Source organism: Mya arenaria, chromosome 12 (genome assembly GCF_026914265.1).
Source record: "Mya arenaria isolate MELC-2E11 chromosome 12, ASM2691426v1".
In the NCBI taxonomy this organism is placed as follows: domain Eukaryota; kingdom Metazoa; phylum Mollusca; class Bivalvia; order Myida; family Myidae; genus Mya; species Mya arenaria.
In genome coordinates, this window is record NC_069133.1 from 63,043,706 (window position 1) to 63,069,785 (window position 26,080).

The following is a 26,080-nucleotide window of genomic DNA, read 5'->3' on the forward strand; positions in this document are numbered from 1 at the left end:
CTCTGCAGACTGGATCATGCACAGTACACGTCATATAGATATGGTGTACATATGTGCCAAGTTATTTCAAAACCCACCAATGCATGTACATACTACAGCGCACCGAGGACAAGACGGAGGGAACAGAGGGGACTATCCTACTGGCAGCATAGTAACAGAATGGAATAGATATCATGAATGTTGTTTTTATTTCAGCAGGCTCCACAAATAGTATGGCTTTCTTAAAACGAATAATACAGCTTGTTAAATTCAAATTTATTAGAATGAATTATAGAATTAGAAAAAGGTAAATTACATCACATGACAATAAAACTAAACTAAGTTTATTGACCTGAATCACTTGCATAGAAGAGTTTTAATAATTTATCCCAGCACCAAAACACTTACAGAAACACATTTATACAGTAAGAAAACATCTGATAGAAACATACAATGTACATTATAGATGGTTCACAAAGTCTATATTAAGTAGATATCATAGATATCCCAGTCCGGGTGATTTCTCAGTGGCTGCTCACTTTGTTTTCTGTAGATGTTCTTCTACTTGGCACCAGATTTACTGCAGTATAGAAATAGAACAGGATAAATATTTCATGCATGTGTATGTTTAAATTATTATTTGATAAAGGCATCAATTAATTAAAAAATTATTTTAAGATATAATTCCTTTAACACAGAGATAAATTTGAAGGCTGCTGGAGACTGATCAGAAAATAATGTTCCTCTGACAAGATACACTAAAGATGATGAAACATTTGCTAAATGTGTTATCTTTGATATTTTTTTAACAATTCTTAGTAAATTGTACATCCATACTAAGGTAAGTCTTGCTGCTCTGTCTTATTAGGTTCTCTTTCATAAAGATATAAATTAGAGTGCACATTTTTGTACCTTGCATTTTTTGCCTTTCTCAGAGCTGAAGATCTTGTCTCAGACGGAGCGACCACCTTCTTGCCAACAGCTGACCTTGACCCTGCCCTTGCACTGACCTCTGACCTTGTGGATCGAGAACTGCCTGGGCTTGGGATTTTGGAACTAGCCTGGGAGCTTGCATCACCATCACCTAAAAAATTTGTAAACATTGAAGGGATTCTTTCAATAGTACTTTGGTCAATGTTTGTTCCAATTTGAATGTATAGTCTGTGTTCATTTGGAAAATATGCACACACACAAAAGAACAATAATAAAATAGGAAGAATGAAACAGCAATTCAATCACTCTACTCCTAAGTGTAAGATTTAATGTTGATACATGCATGTTCATGTAATTAAAGTCAAAGCAACACCTTTTATTTTCAATTCCATACTACGAACTCACCTCTAGTACTTCTGCGAGTGGCTGAACTATCCTGACCTCTGCTAGCAGACCTTGAACTATTCACTACATTTCCTGTGTCCTTGACCTTGCCTGAAGTGCCAGGAGATTCTACAGAACTCTGTGACAGCGAGGCCCGAGTTCTACGTGCAGAGGATGGTGGTGTCATTGTCATGGAGACTGAAACTGAAAGAGATCAATGAAGACATAACTTCTTTTAATTCAATAGTGAAGCCAGAAACTGATATAATTAAGATCATACCCAAATCATGAATGAAAGGATTTTATGTGTCTTTTTTGTGGCTCAAACCAGACCCCATGACGGTTGAAATCAAGTGAGCGGGAGTGATGGAGAAAGAGGTAGGGAAATGGGTCTTGCATGGGACAACAAGACCTTCTATACATGTGCATTAGGCATTCCATAATGATTTAACTCTTACTGCGGTAGTCTGACCTTGAAGTAGGCTCCAGGGCCATGCACACGCCACATTGTCTTTATGTACTTAACAAATGAGTCAATTTATTTCCTTCTGTGCATGATTAAATTACAGCGCGGACTTCATATATATACATATATGCAGCCTTCCATGATAGACCTGTAAGGGTGACCTTGACTTTTGTGGAAGAGATGTGGGTTTGGCACACACCATGTCATCTAAATGTCAACACATGTGCCAATTATATTTAAAATCTCACCCTGCATGACAAAGTAACATCCTTTCCACAGAAAAAAAATGATGGGACACGGTGCAATTTTAATATGCCCACCTTTTTGGGCATCAAAAATGATATTTATAAGGCTTTGTACCCTTAATTAAAGCAAACCTATATATTTTGTAATAGCAAAGGTCATACCAACCTTATAGAATTATTGGACATCTTTGTTCATGGCAAAGAACACAAAACAACAGTGTCACAAAAAAATTACTCACAGGGATTCCCCCACAGATATCATGTGGAATTGTTTTTGATTTTCAAAATCTCTTCCTATTTAATTATTTCATGAACAAAAACCAATTTGAACTTACTTGAACAGAAATTTGATACTTATACAGCGTCACTTATGATTTTTGAATAAATCAAGTATTTTCTAACATTTTTCCCCTAAGTATTTATGAACAGAAGATATACCAAGATTTTTTTTAAATGTCTTAACTTCTTAAAATGTGTTATTACTTTAAAATTGGTACACATTTCACCAACTTGTTAGTGGTTTGGTCCAACATAACATAATAGAGACCTTTTAAGTCCAACAAAAACGAACATCCCACACAGAAAATAATAAAAACATACTGTTTGCACTACGGCGAGAAGGTCTGGCCTTGCGCTTGATTTTATCTTCTTCATCATCAGTTGTCTGGGACGAGGCTTTATTGAAGAGACGCTCCACCGGGGCTTTTTGGTTTGGGGCTGCAGGAAAAATATATTCATCTAAGGTTGGAATGCATAGTTCTTATACATCTACCGTTATAGGCACCATCACAGTATTACCGTATAATTCTGATGGATAGCTCAAGTAAATGTGCTTTTTTTCACCATTAGCACCCTGTCCTTTTTTTGCAGCGCGCTTAATTTTTTAATACCTGGCTTAATCCCTATATTTGAAACTCCCATTTATTTTTCAGTATTCGAAGCTCAAGTCATGGTACAAACTCATCTTGATAGACATTAAATGATCCATTTTTAATGAAAATAAACTGCAGTTATTAGCCATTTTATATGATTAATAAATAACACAACAAAACAAAAAAGATTGAATTAATCTCCAGTTTAGACAATATTCCTAGAACTTCTCCAGAAAACTACAATTTTGCATACTAGCAGACATGTGTATATTTCAAGGTGCAAGGAGTATTATGTAATATTAAAATATTTTCTTCACAAATACAGGCTGTCAAGTGAACTTCTTTTAAAAAGTAGGAGAAAAGTAGGAATAAAATTTACCAAAAAGTAGGAGTTTTACATACATTTGGGCAGAACTTTGTATTACTAGTAGATATTAATTGCAAACTATAATACATCTTGACGAGACTGCATAGACTTGTCTTTTGTCAGATTTCACCTTGGTGTGATCATAAAGTAAGCAGCCATAGGCCCCCAGTCTGTACAGTCTAATCAAGATGATTTAAGTCTTCTATGCACTCCCTATTGAAAAGATCCTACAAATATACTACCATTTTCTAACTATTAATATAAGGTAATTGTGAAATACACAACTTGAACCAAAAAAGTGGGAAATTTCAGGAGTTTTCAACCAAAAAGTAGGAAAAAGTAGGAAGGAATAAAAAAAAATAAGGACCGCTTGACGGCCTGCAAATAACATCTTACAAACAAATAGTACCTGATTTAGGCTTTGTAGTGACTTTGCTAGAATCTGACGAACTGGAATCCCCAGTGCTAGATGTTTTGCTTTTCGCCATACGGACTGACATTGACGCAGATTTATCAGATGAAGAGTCGGACTGCGAACCCTGAGAACTCTGGCTTGATAGTTGATTACGTCTTGTTGTATGCCTGCTTGAAGAAGCCTCAGGTGTTGAGGATGGCGTTGATGCTACGGCATTTGCTCTCTTTGCAGATCTTGTAGATGTCGGAGTTGGCGTTGGCACTGACCTCTGAGACGACCGTGTGCTAGATGCCTAAGAAAATGGTTACAAGTTGTTAGCAAAGTATATATATATATATGTAAAATTAACAAATAGTTATAACTTAAACCCTAACAATTTTTATTCTATACTTTAGAGAGCAATCCTTTTGTTGTTGAAGATTTGACCTAGCCTATGATAATACAAAACAGTGTAGAGTTTTGAAAGTGAACAGTTAATAAGATATACCAGTTATTATTAGTTTCGATATCCAGATAACTCGTACTTTCCAAGGAATCTTTTATTCAAGAAAGAAATGAATTTTCAATTCCCACAATCAAACGGTTCTGCAAAGTACCCGTTCTGGCATTGTTTTTTCATCGGGCACCTGCAAGTTCTTTTTTATGGAACAATACAGCTTCACAATATCAAGTCCTACCTGAGATGACCTAGGGGTGGACTTTTCTGCATTCTTGCTGCCTTCTGATGGACCATTTGAGGGGGCGGGGCTGTTAGCAACTCCCCTTGCGGACGCTCGCCGCACTGAGCTGGGCTTATCAGTAGCCTTAGTCTTTGTAGCTATAAGTTGTAATTTTATGTTATTTTACCAAAAATTGACATTCATAATGTAAATTACTAAGGGTCAAACAAGACTATACATCCTATTCATTCCAGTCAAGTATGCTCTGATTTCAATTTTTGTTTATCTATTAATCAAGCATAAAAAGGAACCCTAAATAAATTATTAAAAGTGGGAATAGGGTATGCAGCATTATACCCTAATCTACATTATAACAATGGCGTTTTTTCAATAGGACGTATGGTTGGTGGGATTGCATTAGAAAAACCTATGAAAATTTCTAACCTGTCTTGGCAGTCCGAGGTTCTGGCGTCTCTGCCACAGATTCCTCAATTCCCGCTCTGCGTGTTTTTCTCGGAGAAGGCATTTCAGGTGTATCAGCCACAATCCTAGCAGATGATCGTTTCCCTGTAGCTGATCCAGGAGTTCCAACCGCAGCTCGGGTAGCCACACTTCTTCCTTTAGCAACTTCTGGAGTTTCAGTACCAGAGGACTTTTTGCCAGTCGATCTTCCTGAAGTCCTAGGTGACTGTGTTGCATTCAAAGATCTGTCAGCAGCTTTTTTCTCATTGGCTTGTATCTGTACCGTCACTGTTTTAGCCCTAGCAGTGCTTGGTGTATCAATAGTAACTGGCTTCACAGCTGCCTTTCGGGTATTCTGTGTCTCCTTCTTTTTAGGTGACTTATCTTCCTTGTTTTCACCTTTATTCTTCTCTTCCTTATCACTTCTGGCTGATGTGGGTTTCTTCTTGCTTTCCCCAGCTTTTTTAGCTGGTGATTTGCTTGGAGATAAAGGCCTTTCCACACGAGGGGATTTACTCTTGCTGCCTTTTTCTGAAGTTTCCTTGATGGGAGTTTTTGGCAGTTTCCTCTTTTCAGGACTCCTCGAATTGGTTTTCTTTGCCCCTTTGTTAACAGGAGACTTTGACATTCTTTTCCTCTCTCTGCCAGGTGACTGGGAGGCTTTCCTTTTCTGCTGTGTTTGTCTTGCAGGTGATGCAGACACAATACGTTTTCCTGGTGAAGTTTTGTCTGGCGACTTTGAAGCTTTACGTTTTTCCGGCTGCTTCTTTTGAGGGGATTTGCTTCTTCCCACTTTCTCTGGTGATTTGCTGGAACCAGATTTCACTGGTGACTTACTTTTGCTTTCTTTTCTGGGTGATCCTTGCTTCTTTGACAAGTTTCTTCCAGATTTTTCTGTAGCTCTCCCTCTTCTGCTTGGCGACTTGTCTTTAGTAGCAGGTTCAGCACCCTCATCTTCGCTGTCATCATCAGTTGATTTCCCAGCCTCTTCATTGACTTCAGGAATTCCATTGATGCCCTTTGCTGTTGATTTCTTTTTAGATGCTTCTGGAGCTGTAAAATGTAAAAAAAAAAATATATTGAACATTTTAATGTTTATGGAAGAAATTATCAAAATTCTTTTGATACATCATGTTAAAAACTTTTTTTCATGAATTTTAAGACTGGAGTCCTCAACTAATATCTTTTTAAAGGCCTTTATAAAACATTTTTTTAAAACAATCGATTAAAACAACAATTGCATACACCATCATTGTGTTTGCATTTTTATATGCTTTGATTTATTTTAAATACGCTTCCTGTGAGTTGAATTATGTACAGTCGAAACTTGTTGGCTCGATATCTCATGGCTCGATATCCTCGTTGGCTCGAACCAAATTAAAAGGACCGATTTTTATTTACTCTTTGTTCATATAAATTTCGATCGGATGGCTCAATATCTTGAGGGTCGATATTTCTCCACGCTCGAAGTAGTTTTCGCGGTCCCAAACAAGAATTTCACACTTTGATTTGTTTGCATGGGTCGATGTCATTTTCGTGGGTTCAGTTAAGAATCTCACACCTTGATTTGTTTGATTGGCTTCATTTAGCACAAGGCGCTAATCGATTAAAATTGCTTGACTGATATTATAATTATTATCGAATTTAAATGGTTTAACAGTTTGAATAAACATGCCATCACTTTAAGTTCTGTCTCTAATTGTTATCCATCCCTAAATTACTATGCATTTTAATATAACTTAAAAGCTATGTTTGTGTTTACAATTGCTTGTTTTTGCATAAATGTATTTTTATTAGAAATAAAAAAATAAAATTATATTTTCTAATAATCGAATAAGTCATATTACGAAATTTAGGGTGCGTAACTTTGCCCAATAAATACTCTTGCGGGGATAGTGTAGCCAATAACAAACGAGGTAAATAAGACTTTATGTAACAAATGAAAAAATAACATTCTGTAAGCAATCCCGCTTGGCTCGATATTCTCGAGGCTAGAAGTACTTTGGCCGGTCCCTAGAATATCGCGCCATCGAGTTTCGACTGTAATAACAAAAATATGGTGCACATATGGTCATCTACCTTGAGGAATTATTATAGTATTGATCATCATGACCAAACACCATTTTAACCATTTAAAATTATGAAGTCGACATCGTAGGTAATAAGCTAGTTCCTTTAAGTAAAAATTCCGTCTTGAGTGGTTAATAATTTTAGGTTCTTGATATTCTACGGACACTGTACTCCAAAAACTCACCTTCCGGCACAGTAAACACCTCTTCCTCCGCAAGTTCTGTGGTCGTGTTAGAGCGAGGCCGTGGCCTAGACGGGGTCAAACTTTCTGACACACTAGAGTTAGTTCTCATAAGACACGAGGCATCCACAGGCTCGGGGGATTCAGCTGTTGTGTCTAGTTCCGACTCCATCTCTAGGCCGAGTGTCATGTTCTGCGAGTACAGTCCTCTCACTCCTATAACAGATTTTATAATAAACAGATGATTGCTAAAAAAAATTGACACTAATATTTCATAAAGTTCTATCAGACTGGAAAATTCACTCATACACATACAAATCAGTTGTTAAACTAATGCCATCATCTAACTCCGCAAAATTGACCAAAAACTTAAGAGGGAGAGCAATAAGGGGATCCCATAAAACTGAAACTCTCTACAGTTCAGTTTACCAAGGCCAATAATAACCACACTATGGCTATCACAGGTCTTAATTGGTTTTCTTTAAACAACAAGAGACCAGCAGCTTACAACCGATTATCAATTCAACAACAACACCAGTGTTTTTTTTTCACTTTTAGGGGAATGGGGCCAGGGCCCGTCAGGAGGGGAAAATCGCGTCGTAAAAGGGCAAAAAGGGGAAAATGTATAAATGCAAAAATCATTAAAGCTTTGCCTTCCTCTTTAATAAATTGATCATATGCATATACATAACAAGATCAAAGTGAAAGTGAAAGCAATCTACAAAGCAATATCTCTTTGTTTCATATTGTAAAGGTTGATTATGTTGTCAATGTCCCCTGCTGACAGTTCTTTTGGCACTCTCATACATATTCTTATAAGACTGTCAAGATTTATCATCACTGAAAGTTTCAGAGCTGGTATAAGAAGTGCTACAAACGCTGGTGCTGCTGCTAGCAGGCGCAATAGACATACAAGATTGTTTAAATAAAACATCTATCTTCTTCGAGCCGGCAGCAGCCTTTTTGTCAATCTTTTTGGTGTAAAATTTCGCGTTGTGCGACATTTTGATTTTGAAGATTGACGGGACGCTTGTTTTTTCGTATAATCGTAATATAATTAATTTTCCGAGCGCTTGAACGATACCGATCAATCAAGGGAGACTAGCACGTATGATCACTACGTGTAAAATGCGGCGCCAAACTGCATTTACCGTATTGAAAAGTGCCGTAATTACGATCGGCAAAGTTATTTTAGAGGACGATTTTGACATCGTCGGGAGGGGAATTTTTTACTGAAATAGGGGAAAAATATATACTTTTTGGAGAGGGGAATGGGGCCGAATTTCGGCCCCAAATCAGGCCTAAAAAAAACACTGAACACTTAGATCTTACTTTTTCTCTTTGGAGTCTGAGTGGTATCTGCAGTTTCATCCGCTACATCTGAAACAAAACACAACAGATTAGGAATTCCCATATAAGATCTCCATCAGCATAAAATTATGAAATAATAGAACTTGTTAATGACAAATAATTTATGACCTGAATGCAAAGTAAATGATATGATACAACATCCGTTACGGCTAATACAAGTGGATGAAAATTGTTATAGTGATGTAATGCCACTGTATTTGATTTCCCTGTGAGCTCAAATCCGTATCAACTAAACTCATGATTGAAGTACCTTGTGTCTGGTCAGTTGGTGCAACTGGCTCAATCTCAATATTTTCCAGGTCGTCATCGTTGCTAACAAATTTGCTGGCCAGGCTGTTAATGGTCGCTTGAAACTTCTCCAGTCCTCGTAGGGAGATGCGATCCTTCACAGTCTGTTTAAAACACAATAGTAATAAAGATACAAGACATATACAATTGCAGCAAGCTTTCATTTAGACGGGCAATGAATATAAGGGACTGAGGCCTATTTCAATGAAGACTTTTGTCGTCAATTGAAATGATCTAATTGTCACATTTTTGTTATTATACGACATTATTGAGTGAAATAAACTTCAACCAGGTAAGATGAACTGAAAAATGTCAAAATCGGCAGCCATTTTGTTTTAACAAATTTTGTTGAATCACGAAAATGGCAAAGGTTATTCAATAGTACAACAATTTTAGATAAATGATAAAATATATTGAAATTACAATGGTACATAGCATATGTCATTGCAACAGTTTGTACTATTGTTAGTAAGGCAGCGGCCATAAGGTAGATTTAGGAGATTTTTACACCATCACACATTGAAAATGCACAATGAAACCACTTTGTAAACAAACATATTTCGGCTTGAAATGGACTTAGGAAAAAAATAGTCTGAAGCCTTATACTGTATACAAGACACGGGCATTTTATTTATAACAGTGGTGGAAAAAAGTGTCCTTTACTCAATGATTTACAGTAATGACTTAAATTTAAACATACTTCTATGATATAAAAGCATAAAGGAGCAAATGATGCAAATGATAACAATTGTCTGATGTTGTTTTTTTCAACCTAAGAAGGAGCATAATTCTACAATTAATACAGCCGCACTTGTGGCCCTTGTTATACATGAACATCTTGTGTCTGGAAACATGTGTACCAATCTAACAGTTTTTTAATTAAGTCCACAGTTTTTGCGTGCACCATAACAATGGAGACAACGCATTTGAAGGATTTTTCCTTTATAAGTTAATTTGAGCGCCCTGCCCTTTCCACCAAATTGTTTTTATTAAGATAATCCAAATAAGAATATGAAAAAGGTTTTTTTCCAAACCTTACTATATGCCACCACTTCACCCTGTATTCCCTCGATTTGTTCAATATTAAGGGATGCATTTAGCTTTTTTCATACCTTCACCATCTTGTATGCCAAAATCCGCAGATCTTTCAACAGAACTTCATTATCCGGAGACACTTCCATCTGATTGAGAATGCGCAGCCACAGTCGAACGTTCGGGGAGTCAGGGGCGGACAGAATCTCATTACACACGGTCTCAGTCAGGTTATCATGCCCTGGGTTGTCCTGTAATGAAAAAGGATCAATGAACATGATCTAGAGAATGGAAATATAAGAATGAAAGAAGGAAGTCTGACATACTTTTTTCACTGAAAGTTCCAGAATATGATTCTGAAACATTTGGACGCAAATATGGACAAACAACAACAATCAACTTAAGAAAATGTCAGATGTAAATTAATAATAAGCAATTTTTGTTTTCAATGGCAAAATCAAACTTCAATGTCCTTTCATAATTTCAATCTTAAAAAGTTGAAAAAACAATGTTGTTTAGTTTCTATCATAAGGGTTACAGCATCTCTGCTGAGTAAACTTGTAACGTAACTGAATTTTTTAACAAAAGCAAACATAATAAAAAAACATGTTAAACACTTAAACTTACCTGCATAACAAATGACTGAAACAGAATGAAAAACACTGACTTACTGTTGAACAAAGGAATAATATCAATCTCCACTTGTAATTATTTGAAATTGACATAAATAACCTGAAGCATGATTATTTGACAGTAAATTTATGCAACACAAACTGGCATTACCTGACTAATATCCTGCTGGTTCTGATTCACAGTGATCAGTTTGGAGTTAGTCAACTGCACGAGAAGTTCAGCCACGTTATTCACGTTCACATCGGCAAGCGGACTCGTGCTGGGGGCTCGGAGAAGTGTCTTCAGGGTAGGCAGAAAGGCATCCTCCACTACCTCTTGGTTAGACCTGTACAAAAATGACCAATAAACATCCAAGATTTGAACAGTGCACAAAACTGACCCATCAACATCCAAGGTTTTAACAGTGCTACAGAAAGAAATGATGCATCAAGAGCAAGCAGACTCAGGATTGAGCCTCTTAGGGTAGCATCATCTTAAAACACTTGTTGAGTAACTTCATTCAAACAGCAGAAGACACACACAATGTCAGTCATCAAAATATGTCTATTGGATTAACATCCCGAAATCTTACATAAGTAGTGCCATATAAAATACAGAAAGTGAGTAAGCCTTGAAATCCTAAAACCATTGCAGGGCTATCAATAGCCTCACTTTGATCATTGATGCAAATAAAACAGAGTTTCAAATACAAGTTAATAATTGTACGATATTTCCTGTCCGAGTTGCATACACACTTAAACATTTTTAATAACTGCACCTACCTTGATGCCAGTGCATACAGTGGAAAGAACGTCCCAAGGCAGTCTCGTAGATGAGTGTCATCCTCTGATAGTGGGTTGTACCACAGTAAAATCAGGTGAGAAAGAATCTTGGAGGAGACCACTCGCCCAGACAGTAGAAGCTTGGACAAGCCTTCTGCTGCACATGTTCTTAGTTCTACTACCTGAAGGGATGAAAGTACAAAAGTTAAGTCATATCCAGGGCCTTATCTCTCCTTCCTTAAAGTTGTCATATCTTGGCAAGATAATTGTTCAATAAACTAAGCACCAACTGTGTATAGGTAAAGGTTGAGATTAACTTAAGCAAATGAAGCCATGAAAAGCACAGATCCTTGCCAATATCTCTTGATACACATCAGAAACAATGCTTCCATTTCACTATACTCGATAAAAACTTCTGAATTTAATAGTACTTTTTATCAGATATGTTTACTAACTACAGTGGAACCTCACTAAACCGGATCTCCACAAAACGGGAATCCTCGGGATACCGGACTTTTTCCATAGTCCCGATTTTCCCCTTCTATTTTCAATGTAAAATAATCCCCACAAAACCGGAACCTCGGAATTCCGGATACCGGACAAAAAATCGAGAAAATTTGTTAGTTGTCAACGTAATTTTACCTCGCAAAACCGGACATATTTGTTCAAACATGTCAAAATGATTTTGTGTATTAGGAATTCGCGAATCGCGTGTCACTTTGTTTTGACAGCCGGTGCGTCGTTAAATATTGCACCTTTGATGTTGTGATAACTCGATAATGATGATTGCGCTGTGGATTGACTGCCGCGCGATAATCAAACGTTAATCAAACTTGTGAAAAAAAAATTGATTGAAACATTAATTTGTTTGTTGCAGAAAATAAAGAACTAGAAACGGTTATTAAGTGATCATTTTGGAGGGTTGTTTTATCTAAAGACATCTATGAGTGAATCAAATTAGAGCGGTGCGTTAATTAAACTATCAAACATACTTAAATTACGCGAGTTGTTTTATTTTTTTAGACTCGGAAAAAAGATGATAATAAATACTTGAACCATCGTTGATGTAAAATAAATGTTATCTTTATGTGTTTTTATTTTATTCCAATTTCCAACTTCCCTTTAAAGGTTAACTCAGTTAATATTTTGAGTAAACTTACTCCGTACATCAAATCCTCACTAAACCGGAATCCTCACTAAACCGGAAATTTTGCCCGGTCCGGACCTTGTCCGGTTTAGTGAGTTTTCACTGTACTATTTTTAACGTAATCTTTTGTTTTAACTCAGAAGACAATTCCCCAGACTTGAAATTACCTCTCCATCAAGGAAGGAACATATGATAGCGACAAGTTTGCTAGCTGTGCCGTTCCTATCCTCTGATGTCCTCTCAGTCGACAATGATCCCTCCCCCACGGTGCCGATTTCCCCTGTCGATTCAGTGGACGAGGATTCGCTGGCATCTACGATGTCGAGACCATACAGGAGGAGAAGGTCAAACAGAACCTGAAGGGCGGTCACTCGTACCCCTTCTACATCTATCTGGGAGGCCTGGAAAGTGATAGATGAAACGTTTTATAAATTGTGAGCAACACCTAAAGACTGTAACCCCCACACACCAAGTCTATTTGAGATTCCTGAAAGAAGGTTTTATAGAATACATATTCAGGTATTGAACAATGTTGGAAAGAATCAAAATCAATCATCAACATTGTTTGAACTTTAAAAATACATCTGTGTGAATATATTCTTGTCCAAAGACAGATCCTGAGGGAAATGGGATTTAAAAGACTTATTTTTGACAAATAGAAGCCTGGATCACTAACTTGTGAACAAATTCAATGTTCATGTTCAAATGAGCGAATGAAAGCATGAATCTGAAATCATGGCAAAACTAGACCAGACACCAAAATCAAATAAACTGCAAAGACCACAAACCTTCCAGTATCAAATTTCATTTTTTTTGTCATGAACTTTTTCTCCCTGTAAATGAAACTGCTTTCAAACCACATGCACCGTACCTGCATGAAGAGTGGAATATAGGTGACGAGGAGGTCTTTACTCAGATAGCAACACAGTCCGAGGGCCCGCATCGCCATGTTGCGGACCTCTGCATCCTCGTTCTGAATCCCTGGCACAATCTGAGACTCGATCATCATCTGCAGGGTCGGGCTTACAGCATTCATTTTCAGCAGTTGTAGCATCTCTGATATTATGGTCTGGCACTTCAGGATGGTGAGAGGGTCATTCTGTAGAAAGATTCATTTATATTAATCAGTGTGCCACTGTGCAATAAAAAGATAAGGTACTGACCAAGTTTTCTCTTACACTTTTGTCAATATTTCACACAAAAAATATATCAAACAAAACACACTTAATAAAAGCAAATTAATTTCATACAAGCTCATGCATATTAACATGTTGCAGCCTGTATTTGTTGATTTTCATATAATTCCAATATAAATGAATAAGGACATGACATTATCCCTTTCGAGTGTCATGTAGATTAATGTGCTTAAGTCTTAAGCCTTACCCTTTCAGCCCGTATCTCTTCTCTGACAGGCTCTGAGGTCTCAAGCAAGGCATTTTTCTCCAGGTCCAGCTGTGCTATTTTCCCCTTTATTTCCGCTGCTCGTGTGAAGTCCTGGCCCCTTACAGCCTCGTCCAAATCTTCTCGTAGCTGGTTCAGTTCTACCCGGATACCAGCAATCTGAAATGAACACAATGAAAGAAGTTACAGGGACATGGCTGGCTGTCAAAACTTGGAACAGAAACATTTCTTAACACTTTGATATAATGCAGGGTTTTCAACTTTCATATCAAACTTGGACTTAACAGGAGTTTAGTGCCACTTAGCTCCAAAATACAAGGTTTAAGCATAGTCTCCAAAGCTGGGAAATCCCTCTTTATTACATATTGTACTTCGATGATCTGTAGATGCTTTCACAAGTTTCAGTCAAACTGATTTCTTTACTGAGGCAGCTCTTGCTACTCATTAACATCAAGCTCTGTTGGATTTCAGCCAGTATTCACGCAGGGTATTTCCTATTAGTGATTTGTGAATTTGGCCTGGGATCTTTGAGTGTGAACATAGTGACACAAAAATGTGAACAAAATATATGAACTAATATTGAAAAATTCCAACCATGTTTTTTATGAAAACTTGCGTAGTCAATGAACATTGGTCTTGTTTTTGTTTTGTTTTTATCATAAAATTATGTAGAACTTTACATAGAAAAATGTGTTTTTGTATTTGTATGTATTTGGATGAGAGTTTTCAATGAAACTTGCAGCCAGAAAAGGTTATGGACAACGTCTCTGACTATGGTGTTTAATATGCAACATTTTATGCAACTGCACAAGTGTTTTTGGCTAATTCTATCAATATAAAAAAAAGTCTGGAAAGCTTGTCAACTGCTTTCTTGCATGTTTTAGAAACAGTCTGTATCTACACATATATAATAACATCAGTAAAAGCAATAAAAACCTTTTATAAGTAAAATGAGCATGTTCCAACTTTCCCATTTTTGGACTTATCACGCTTATTTTCCAAATTGAAAAGGCACAGGCAGTAAAATTATTTTGAAAAAAATTCACTGCTGCATTGTGTGGCCTTCCAGTCACTGCAGTCCAACAGATTCGTACCTTCAGGTTAATCTGTCTCTTCTGTTCCTCAGCTATGTCCTTCTCTACCATGGTGATTGGCTCACGAATCTCCGACACCACCTCAGCAAAGTAGTCCACCATGTTTTCGGCCATCCCTCTCAGTTCACACACACGGGAGACAACAGCTTTAACCAGCCGGTGAGAAATGTGCTCTGCCATTAACATGTTGTGCAGCAGAGTCTCCAGGGCTTTCCTGAAGGTACATGTAGTGACGAATATGAAACTTAATTTTTACTAGAGATTTAAAACTGATCAATAAAAAATGAAACTATAAACATTCCCCCCTAACTTGCATTTTGGTTATATTATTCTTTATTATTATTACTTCCTACATACCAAATTCTTCTATGGTCAGCATTATACATGTTTTGACAATGGTTACAACCAGATCATTGCTAAATACACACATGAAGCATGTTTATACACAATAGCTTTCAAATAATAGAATCATATTGTAGTCTGAGTAGCCATAATGCGGTGTATTTTGATGTTTTATGCTAACAGCAATTTTAAGGTACAGGTTCAGGGTTCGAATTTAGACTCGCATACTCGCAAAATGCGAGCAACATTTGCAAATTGCTAGTGACTTTTATTCAAGCTCGCAAAATTCTGCGAGTGGCTTTTTCTAGACCACAAAATGTTAAAAAGAAAGTAAAATAAACATGAACTTAACTCCGCTATGTAGTCGAGTGTAAACAGCCTGTAAGTGGCATGATTACACTACCAGTATAAAGAAGACAGTACGGAGTTACGCTCTAGCAAGTTTTCAAAAATAGAACAAATACAGAAAAGGCCGAGTTTTATCTCGAATCTTTCTGGGATGCTCCGAGGCGTGCATAATGCAAAGTTGAATACAAATGACGTAATAACCTAGCTCAATCAATGGCTAAATTTAGCGCTTTCGCGCACTCATGTAAACCCCATCAACCTTCAAATATATTTCAACCCAACTGTCGAAGTGAATAGACTTCGTCGATCGATATATTTCATGGTCCAAAGCATCCATGTTTAATTTACTGTTGCTTTTATTTATCTTAAATTTATAATGTTATTGTTTTTAATACTTATAGACTTAATGAAATCTGTAGCGTGCTTGCCGAATGGGTATAACCCGATGGCGAGGGTAAATATACAGAGTGAACAATGTCAAATTATTGGACAGCTTTGTTATCAAAAAGCAGCCAGCATCTGATGAGTCTTTCCGTACCCCCCAAAAAAATAAGCCATCTTTAAGTTCTAGTATTCGAGTCACTCAAGATTAATACTTTTTAATATTTATAATATGTCTTGGGTGTATTTTTAATTAGACAATATTATAAGGAAATAAAGCAAATAATAAAATTGCAAATTGATTTTTCATTTTGCGAGTTGCCTCAAAAAGCACTCGCAAAATTTTGCGAGTGCTGCTCAAAGTTAAATTCGAACCCTGAGGTTGGAATGATCAAAATTAAAGTTCTATCGACTGTCCCTATCAGCTTTTTCATTTAAACATTCAAGCCCTCCCAGGACGGTAACATAAATCAATTCTAAAGTGGGAGAATCATGTTCGCTTCTTGCTTCAATAAGTTTAAAAATTATCACCCACTAATGGGGTAGCATCTGAATTGAAAAAGCCTTCCTAAACAGTGTGTGTATACCATGTGATAAATTACGTCATAAATGCTACGTCCTAAGGCAACATTTCGCTTTGAATTAAGACTTAAAACAAGGATAACTTCACTATTTCTTCACCATTTAAAATGAAACATAGCGCAGTCTACGCCGCTTACGGAGCCCCGCCTTCAGTCTTCTACCCGATTTTGATTGAGAGTTTAGTTTCTTAAAACACTTAAACAAACCTTTTCACAATACGGCTGTCTGACAGTGCACTGTCAAAACATTATTTTGGAAACAGGTTTGTCAAAGTGTTTGAGGAAACTAATCACATTATCAAACTCAGGTAATAAAACCAATGCGCGCATAGACTGCCCTAAAAATTGTGAGGTAAAACAAAAGTAATCATTGTTTTTAGTCTTCATTTTAAGCAAAATGATGCCTTCCGACGTAGGATATATGACGCAATTTATCACGTGGTATACACACACTGCTAAAGAGGGTTCAATGTTTACAAAGAATAGCCCTTTGCTGTACAGCTCTAGGTACTTTGTACCTTGATGAGGCATCAGCCATGTCCATGAGTCCAGTGATCAGTAACATCTGTTCTATGATGAACTCGCGGCCAAGCTGGATCTCGGGGTCATGGATGTTCTTCAACTCATCCATATACCTGCAATAAACATGCACTAATGACAATTTGTATGAACAAATCTGAATTCTAACATAACTTTTTTGCTAAAAATCATTGTAACATACTTGGCAATTTAAATATAAGATTTTGAATAACCCCTGGAGGCGATTTACCAGTGCCAAATTTGCAAAAGAACTACACAAAATTTCTACCAACATCTAAATCTCAAGTAAAATACATGTTTAAATTTTCAAATAGTAAGCAAATAATCTCACCTCTGCAAGAATGCGCAAAAGTCGACAACGACAGGCATGACTTTCTCCAAGTACTCGTCCCCTTCACTGCCCATCGCATGGAAGTGTTTACACACTGCTCGCCAGTACAGGGCGCTCTCACTTGTCAGCTGGTCTTCTGGGATCAGGAGACTAAAAAAATAAAAAAACTCACTGAATAAAGACAACACATGTGACTTTTTCTTGGTAAAAGTCTCCTTCTGTTTCTATATCTGAAAAGCTTAAGCAGAAGGTCCTCTCATTCATCTGTGTTTCTTCCGTAATAATATATAAAGACTGTAGGTATGAAATAATGTCTGACTTATAGAATTAAAACAACAGGCACAACGTTTTGAGGTCCATGTTTGCTGTCTGTGCCTGTGTCATGGAAGTTTACGCATTGGTCACTCTCAGTCTCACTCCTCAATAAGTACACTACATGCCTGGGTGAAAGTTAAATTTTTTGAAAATGATGATAAAAATGCTAGGGACCAGGAAACCAAGGGCCCCCATTGGGTCTAGGGCAAAGCTATGGCTAGGGATTCCTGAGAATAAAGGATTTTTAAGGGTTAGAAATGCCTTTCCGTTACCTGACAATAAGTTGACTTTCAAATAAGAATCAAACCTGTCTTTGGTCATTTTTCAAGAAACACTATTACTGCCAAATAAGATTTACCACAATTCAAACAATTGTTTAAATGTATATATACCAGAAAGGATGAATAAATGTCGAAAAACAATGGTTCTTATGAAGGATTCAGAGTTTAATTTGAAAGAAATGTGCAGAAAACACGGTATTTCTACCTCATGAGATGATAGAAGATCATTCAGCATTCACCCATCATTTAATATTTTTGCGTTTTCATCTATTAAATACAAGATTGCAATCAAATTATCAGTAATTAATAATTTCCATAAATGCATTACTTAGTAAGCAGTCATCGAAATAAGACATTTGGATGAACAAGCCCGAATTCTTATCATATTGCATGGAATCATATTTTTAAACAAGCCCTGCTGTATAAAATTCAGAATTTGAGTAAGCCCGAAAGAAATTTTACCAGTGCAGGGCTTGCGGGCTTGTGCTAATTTCGACCACTGAGTAAGTAGTAAAGCAGTTATCACTTAAAATTTATGTTTGTATATGTATTAATTTTGAATTTATAAGAGTGTAACTTTGAGTGTGACTTTATTTTATTTGTACCCTAGTTTTAAATGAATCATTACAAGAAAGAAGATAAACAAATAAATATTACTCATGTTCCTTTTAGTAATACTTAATTCAACTGATTTATTTGTTAAGATATGCCACCAAAAGCAAAAAGTTTTAAGTAATTTGTGTACCATGTATTAAGTTAATAAGTATATATGGTACACAAATTACAATTCAAGCAACCTTGCATTATTTTTTTTAAAGCAAATTTCCCCATTTTTCAAAGTTTTTGTCAACCTCAGACAACCATTTCAACATCCACTTGTTGTTAGCTTCTTGTTCATGTGAGGCCTGCAGGTAAAAGCTTCATTTTCACATTTTTTTTGTGTTCTCATCTCATATGATTTCAATTGTCAATTATAGTATCGAACATCTTTTAGAGCGTTTAAATATAAAGCATTGCGTTTTCATTCCGCAGCAGAATCAAGCAAGCCAATCAAGTTTCATTTCAGAAGATTGAAAATGACGTGTACAGCTCATGACCTTACAGGGCTTTTTTAGCCCAAATTGGGAAGACACCCTAGCCTTTCCATTTTGGGAAAATTAGCGCGTAAAATGCTGAAATTGGGAAGAAAACGCACATTTTTTTTGAAATTGGGAAATATGTATTCTTTAGACATATATCATTAAATAAACAAGCTTTAGAAGGCAAACAGATTTGTTTTCGCTTAAATTTCACTTACTGACAGGTTAAAGTTCAAATAGTTTGGCACCCATCATTAAATTGTTAATCAATCATTCAAAGTATTTGCCTGCTAATACTCGTTTGTTGCAAGTCATCAGCATAAAAATAAACAAAACAGAAAACTGTTAGCATTTATTTCTTCAGACACTGAAAGTTCACAGGACAAGCTCTCTGTTTTTTGCAAACTGAAACCGTTACTCGACCACATGGTATTTTTTTCATTTTTTACGATCTTTAAACATCTACAAAATCAACAATAATTATAAATTTTGGTTCATATACTAACCTTTCCCTTCACTGTGACGCCACAGTCAAACAGCGATCAATCGGGCTTCAATCGTTTTAGCGATTTTTTATAATACTTGCTGTTGTGCGACATCGTTTTATTTATAAATTCTTGCAAGGAATTAAGTCAGAGTGATTCCCCTTGTAATTGAATGTAGTGAAAACGAAAGTACAAGTTGCGCGCGCATGCGCAGCGGAAGTTCTTGCCGAAAAAACAAAAACAAAATAATAAAGAAAACATGACGATTTTGCATTGGGAAAATGGATATTTTTGGGAAATTTGCTCTGTGAAATTGGGAAAAAGGTTGATTTTTTTCAATTGGGAAGACGCCGAATATCGGCGTCTGTTAAAGAAGGCAAAAAAGCCCTGCCTTATTTTATTTAACAGAATCAAACGATCGGCTTTCTGCATAAACAAAATAAAACATGCACATGCTAAAATGAGCATCTGCAAGATCTGAGAACATCTCACTAAAAATAGGTAGTAGAATCAATTTTTTGTTGGCTGCCATGAGTTGGTTCATACCCTCCCTCCCCCCTCTGAACATCTCAACAGATTTACACGTATTTGAAAAAACAACCCCTCGTGACCAGGAGAAAATGGACTCTCCTGCATATGCCAAAACACTTTCATCCATGATACTCTAGGACTTTAAATCATTTTAAAGGGCACTGTAATTCTTAAAAAGTCTGAACAAATTTACAGCACATTTAGTTAATGATCAAACATTCAGACAAACTTAAGGTTTGTCCTCTAACAAATACACTTATATTGGGAAAAAATACAAAAGTCAATTAACTAACAAGGCATTTGTTGTTGTTATTTAAAAACAAATAAAATACAGATTTTCTTTACAGAATACAACTTATTGGTCAAGGTGGAAGTTTTGCATTCTATAGTACCTCTCATTCAGAATATCGAATCTCTCCAGAAGGTCGTGGGTTGTCGTAGCCTTGAACAGCGTGTCCAGTACCTGTAGGCAGATGTCTGTCGAATCTTCCACATCCAGACTTCGCAGTAGATCGAGGAAATTCCCCTGGAATGTCCGCATCCAAGCCTGCAGCAGCTTACCTGAACAGGCTCCACGCACAAGATCTTGAAAAACAAAAATAGAATTGATGAATATTTATTCATTTATTTTACACAAGAATAATTGGAAGTAAATAATATACAAGATGAGTTAACTTAATTATTTATATAAAATATCTGTGAAATTTAACATGTAAAGGTTAGTATTAATTTAACTTTCAAGGCATCAAACAAATTGACTTGTCCTGATCAGTCATATTTGATGACAGAAATCACACAGAAGAATATACATTAACCTAAAACACATGGCAAACCACCAACCTGATCTGTCTTTGAGTCCCTCACTAACTATCTGCAGCCTCAGGGCAATGGAAAGAGCCTTTATGTGGATTTTCTCAGAGATAACCTCGTACGCAGTTTTCCTGACCATTTCCTTCACATCGCGTGTTCTACCCACCACACTAGAGAGGGTTTTAGTGGATGGAGCTATTGATGTCAACACAGCCCTGCGTACATCGTGGCTTGGGTCACAGTTGAGTAGAAACAGGTATGCTGAGAAAGAGAAAAACAATATACTTGAATCGAAACGGAGTCAGGCTAAAAACCAACTAAAAACAAAAGCTGTCACTATTTCACTTTTAATGAATTCATATAATGACGGGTCATAATTTGCAGAACAGGCAAGATTATTATTTAACTTGATTAATGAAGGTTACATGGTCTAGAACACTTTCCTGAAGTTTTATCATAGCAATACATGATGTCTTTGCTGAGATATTTACTTAAATGTACTGACATGCAAATCCTTAACCAAGAAGTCCAAGATGTGACGCCAAAAACCAGGGTGAGTAGTATAGCTCAATATTCTTTGAATATTCCACACAAAAGGATATATGATAGACAAAAGAATAAGTAACAAGAGATGTTTGTCAAACATTATGCCCCCTGAGCGCCAAGTTGCCAGAAATATTTGGACAATTGAATGAAATATGCATGGACTGAAATGACAGCTGATTTGTCATTGGATGCATATGAGGCAGGTCATCTACTGGTCATACCTAATCTTCATGTCAAGTTTGATGACCATAGGTCCGGGAATTGTTGAGTTATCACTCGGACAAGCTTTGGTCTTCCAACAGACCGACCGACATGTGCAAAGCAATTATATAACCCCTCTGCTTCGAAGGGGGGCATAATTAAACTAGATGTTCACTGAAAACTGATACTTCAACTCATGCATTTAGTGACATATAAATTTCTACTGTCTACTATATAAGAAAATAAAATATGGACAATCAGAAAACCTTTTTTCAGCTTACAGTCACACTGACCTTGACCTTTGACCCACTGACCTCAAAATCAATAGGGTTCATCTGCTGGTCATGACCAATAAGCCTACCTAGTATGAGGTCCCTGGGTCAAAGCGTTCTCAAGTTATTGATCGGAAACCGTTTTTCATGTTAAGGTCACACTGACCTTGACCTTTGACCCACTGACCTCAAAATCAATAGGGTTCATCTGCTGGTCATGACCAATACACCTACCAAGTATGAGGTTCCTGGGTCAAAGCGTTCTCAAGTTATTGATCGGAAACCGTTTTTCATGTAAAGGTCACACTGACCTTGACCTTTGACCCACTGACCTCAAAATCAATAGGGTTCATCTGCTGGTCATGACCAATAAGCCTACCTAGTATGAGGTCCCTGGGTCAAAGCGTTCTCAAGTTATTGATCGGAAACCGTTTTTCATGTTAAGGTCACACTGACCTTGACCTTTGACCCACTGACCTCAAAATCAATAGGGTTCATCTGCTGGTCATGACCAATACACCTACCAAGTATGAGGTCCCTGGGTCAAAGCGTTCTCAAGTTATTGATCGGAAACCGTTTTTCATGTAAAGGTCACACTGACCTTGACCTTTGACCCACTGACCTCAAAATCAATAGGGTTCATCTGCTGGTGATGACCAATACACCTACCAAGTATGAGGTCCCTCGGTCAAAGCGTTCTCAAGTTATTGATCGGAAACCATTTGGTATTCCGACCGACCGACAGACAGACAGTTTTTCATGTTAAGGTCACACTGACCTTGACCTTTGACCCACTGACCTCAAAATCAATAGGGTTCATCTGCTGGTCATGACCAATACACCTACCAAGTATGAGGTTCCTGGGTCAAAGCGTTCTCAAGTTATTGATCGGAAACCGTTTTTCATGTAAAGGTCACACTGACCTTGACCTTTGACCCACTGACCTCAAAATCAATAGGGTTCATCTGCTGGTCATGACCAATAAGCCTACCTAGTATGAGGTCCCTGGGTCAAAGCGTTCTCAAGTTATTGATCGGAAACCGTTTTTCATGTTAAGGTCACACTGACCTTGACCTTTGACCCACTGACCTCAAAATCAATAGGGTTCATCTGCTGGTCATGACCAATACACCTACCAAGTATGAGGTTCCTGGGTCAAAGCGTTCTCAAGTTATTGATCGGAAACCGTTTTTCATGTAAAGGTCACACTGACCTTGACCTTTGACCCACTGACCTCAAAATCAATAGGGTTCATCTGCTGGTGATGACCAATACACATACCAAGTATGAGGTCCCTCGGTCAAAGCGTTCTCAAGTTATTGATCGGAAACCATTTGGTATTCCGACCGACCGACCGACAGACAGACAGACCGACCGACCGACCGACATGTGCAAAACAATATACCCCACTTTTTTCAAAAGGGGGCATAATGAATAATACTTTAAACATTTTTGTTATAAAACTTATTCATTACTCATTCTTTTGTATATCACATTCTTGTGTGTGGAATATTCTAAGAATATGAGAGCTATATTGAATAATAGCGACGTTAGTTCAATTAAATTAACTAATTCAATCTAAATATACAGTGCTATAAAGCATGCCTCATATTGACAGTGTCTTTTATAGGACGGGTGACTGATGGATTCACAAGATTTTTTTCAAGATCGCACATTTTGGTAGCGTGTGAGTGAAAACCCCACATATTAATGATTACCTCAATTGTTAAATTTTCATTTCAAAATATTTGTGTACATAAAACCAGATGCCATTTCGAGTATACGACATAAATTAAAAGATAAAAAGTACTTGTTCAGAATTGGGATTTGCAAGAATAGCAACGGAATGCAACTTCTATAACAGCAATAATTTCATTGAAGAATTTTGACTAGTATGGTGTACATGTGAACAAAGCAGACAACAAAATCCTGTTATGTCATAGAAAAGAATAACATATATTTTTTTGAAAAAGCCATGCTAATAAAGCACAGTCTGTAGGGCTCTCATGGAATTCAAAACAAAGAAGCAGAGATGAATATTGCAAAAAACTGTCCATTGACAAATGCATGTAAAGGGTCTGTTACAATTAAAACATAAAATAATTGAAAAGGTGATTGATATTAGCCCCCAAATTAATGAAATCCCTCCCTGGTCTTGAGATTTGAGATACCCTTTTTTTTAATTTCTAGAACCGACACAAGATGATGCTTGTAAGAACCCAACCTCTTATGACGGGACAGTTCTCATCAGTTGGATCCTGCAGACGAGCCATAGCGAGCACAGCATGATAACGAACAACAGGGCACTTGTCCTTCAGCCTGTCTAGCATGCACTCGTACAGTCGATCGTAAAGCTCATCATCTATTTGGGCGTCCTCTCCCAGGTTCGTCAGCAGCTTGTTTATCAGCTGGCAGCATCGGAATCTGACACCCCTGTCACGTGCACTGTGGGACTGAAAGAATGCAGGTTATTAAAGTTGAAATAATTCTAAAACATGCAATTTTATCATTTCTAATACTTATAAAACATAATTTATTTGATAAATAAATGATACATTTTATCTAATTACTCAATAGTTACGCTATTCATAGCTACTACTTTATCTATTTCTGTAACTGCTATCTACCAACTGTAACTAAAACTGTTGAACTTTGAGGAAAGTGATTTAAGTTACTCACAGAGAGCAGAAAATCAAACATTTCTTGAAGCAGGCGGTTGTCGCCGACACTGTCTGTTTCATCATCCTCTTCATCACCGTCTATTGGACCACCTTTGCTTAGACTTGGGGCAAACTTTGCAACAAAGTCAATCACCCTCTCCACCGCTGGTTCTCTCTTGAAAATTACCATGGCATACTTCAAGCAGTGGGAAAATTCAGACCAAAATTCCCCAAAATCAGTCTGAAAAAAGACAAGAATGAACCTTTGAACACATGCATTCATTATGTCACGTGAAAAATAATCTGACAGTGTTTGAAGATATTCTCTGATTTCAAAAAAGTACATATAATTACCATTACTACAAATAATTTTTTATAGATAATTCATATATCCAAATTTTTTATCTGTTAGATTTCTTTTTTCAAAATAGATAAATAACAGTAAAATAAACACTACATTTGTGAGGTCAAATGTCGGTCACATGGGTATTTTCTGAAAATCTTATTATCACATGATTAAATTTGACCACAACTATGACCTAGTTAAGTGTGTATAATGAGTTTTGTTATATAAATAAAACAACTATCTATTCAGTGTTTTGGGGTTTTGAACATGTGTTTATGAACTACATTTGACTTTATTTACCTGAAAATATAGTTATTTTGTCAGTACAATGCATTAATTTATGCACAAAAGTGAAATAACAGTGTGACATAAAAATGTCACGAATTCTGGTTGAGTTTAGATTCAATGTTTTCTTCAGCGAACATGTCCTAAAGGGTTATATATAACATGTTCGCTGAAGGTCTTTAGCCACTGTCAACACAAACAGCAGCCTGTGAGATTTAATATACAGTATACAGGGTTCTCAATATGTTTCGGTTGAACTCTCTCAAATAGTAAAGTAACTGAGCAGCTTCTACTTATTCTACTGAAAATTCATTTCGTTTTCCAAATTTGAACCAGCCCTATTGCCATTTGAACCGTCCATTTTGGCCGGCAGCCGGTTCTTATTGAGAACACTGAGTATACTTGTGTCAGAAGCAAAGGTATGAACTTGGGTTATCATGGGAGGTGTAAAGTTTGTCTGTTAGTGCCTGCTGCTGCAGCTCAAATTAGTTAAGTTGGTTAGATGCAGTGCTAGTGTTATGGATTCATCACACCTGTCAAAACATTCGTTGAAAAATTGATCAAACGTAATATACCTTCTCATAAACTTTGCTTAAAGTCTTCATGAGCTTTCCATGGCCCTGAAGACCTGTTTGGCATTGAGTAAAAACCTCTTTTATCCTTGTCCGGTCGCCCATTGTGGCCCTAAAACGGCAAAAAAACAATCAATTTTAAAATAAGACATATATTTTCGCGATACAAAATGTATTTTGCTTTCTATCATCCAAAGAGTTCAGTCATATCGAATTTAACACTTGTGAAAAAAGATACAGTTTATATTATTTCGTTTATTGTTAATTTTCAAATTTAAATTCTTGAAATCAAATCATTCTCACCTACTTTCCTGAACGGACTCCCCTGTTTTGAAGTTTCCGCTCCTGGTACGTCACGTGACTTAACATTTCACATTTCGGATTTTTCGGAAGACATCCACTGTACTTTCGTTT

At 36.8% G+C, this 26,080-nt stretch overlaps 1 protein-coding gene across 3 annotated transcripts; it reads right to left on the reverse strand.

Annotated features, from left to right (window-relative positions):
- Nucleotides 1-165: 165 nt before the first annotated feature.
- On the reverse strand, nt 166-26,058 carry LOC128211457 (condensin complex subunit 3-like). 3 transcript variants are annotated; one of them, XM_052916271.1, is made up of 26 exons: nt 25,970-26,058; nt 25,670-25,778; nt 24,483-24,704; nt 24,028-24,256; nt 20,815-21,045; nt 20,367-20,559; nt 17,284-17,433; nt 16,931-17,047; nt 14,761-14,974; nt 13,649-13,825; nt 13,137-13,364; nt 12,433-12,666; nt 11,119-11,300; nt 10,508-10,682; nt 10,352-10,366; nt 9,805-9,975; nt 8,655-8,796; nt 8,366-8,413; nt 7,037-7,249; nt 4,765-5,835; nt 4,339-4,478; nt 3,656-3,953; nt 2,608-2,724; nt 1,318-1,500; nt 892-1,063; nt 166-559 (listed from the first exon to the last, which is right to left on the reverse strand). In XM_052916271.1, exons 2-26 carry the CDS (start codon nt 25,769-25,771, stop codon nt 541-543), a joined length of 5,043 nt encoding a protein of 1,680 aa, XP_052772231.1. In that variant the 5' UTR covers nt 25,772-25,778; nt 25,970-26,058; the 3' UTR covers nt 166-540. The 3 variants fall into 3 exon arrangements, with proteins under 3 accessions (XP_052772231.1, XP_052772229.1, XP_052772230.1); XM_052916269.1 differs by having other exon boundaries at nt 25,974-26,050; XM_052916270.1 differs by lacking the exon at nt 10,352-10,366 and having other exon boundaries at nt 25,974-26,050.
- Between the last annotated feature and the right edge of the window lie 22 nt (nt 26,059-26,080).

Bases quoted from the DNA above. Each gene is read 5' to 3' on its own strand.
- LOC128211457 (XM_052916269.1), bottom strand. From the start codon at position 26,035: ATGTTAAGTCACGTGACGTACCAGGAGCGGAAACTTCAAAACAGGGGA. The intron at 14,975-16,930 runs GTACAAAGTACC...ATGTACCTTCAG, and splicing joins ATGGCTGATGCCTCATCAAG to GAAAGCCCTGGAGACTCTGC. The intron at 4,479-4,764 runs GTTAGAAATTTT...TACAACTTATAG, and splicing joins ACCTCGGACTGCCAAGACAG to CTACAAAGACTAAGGCTACT.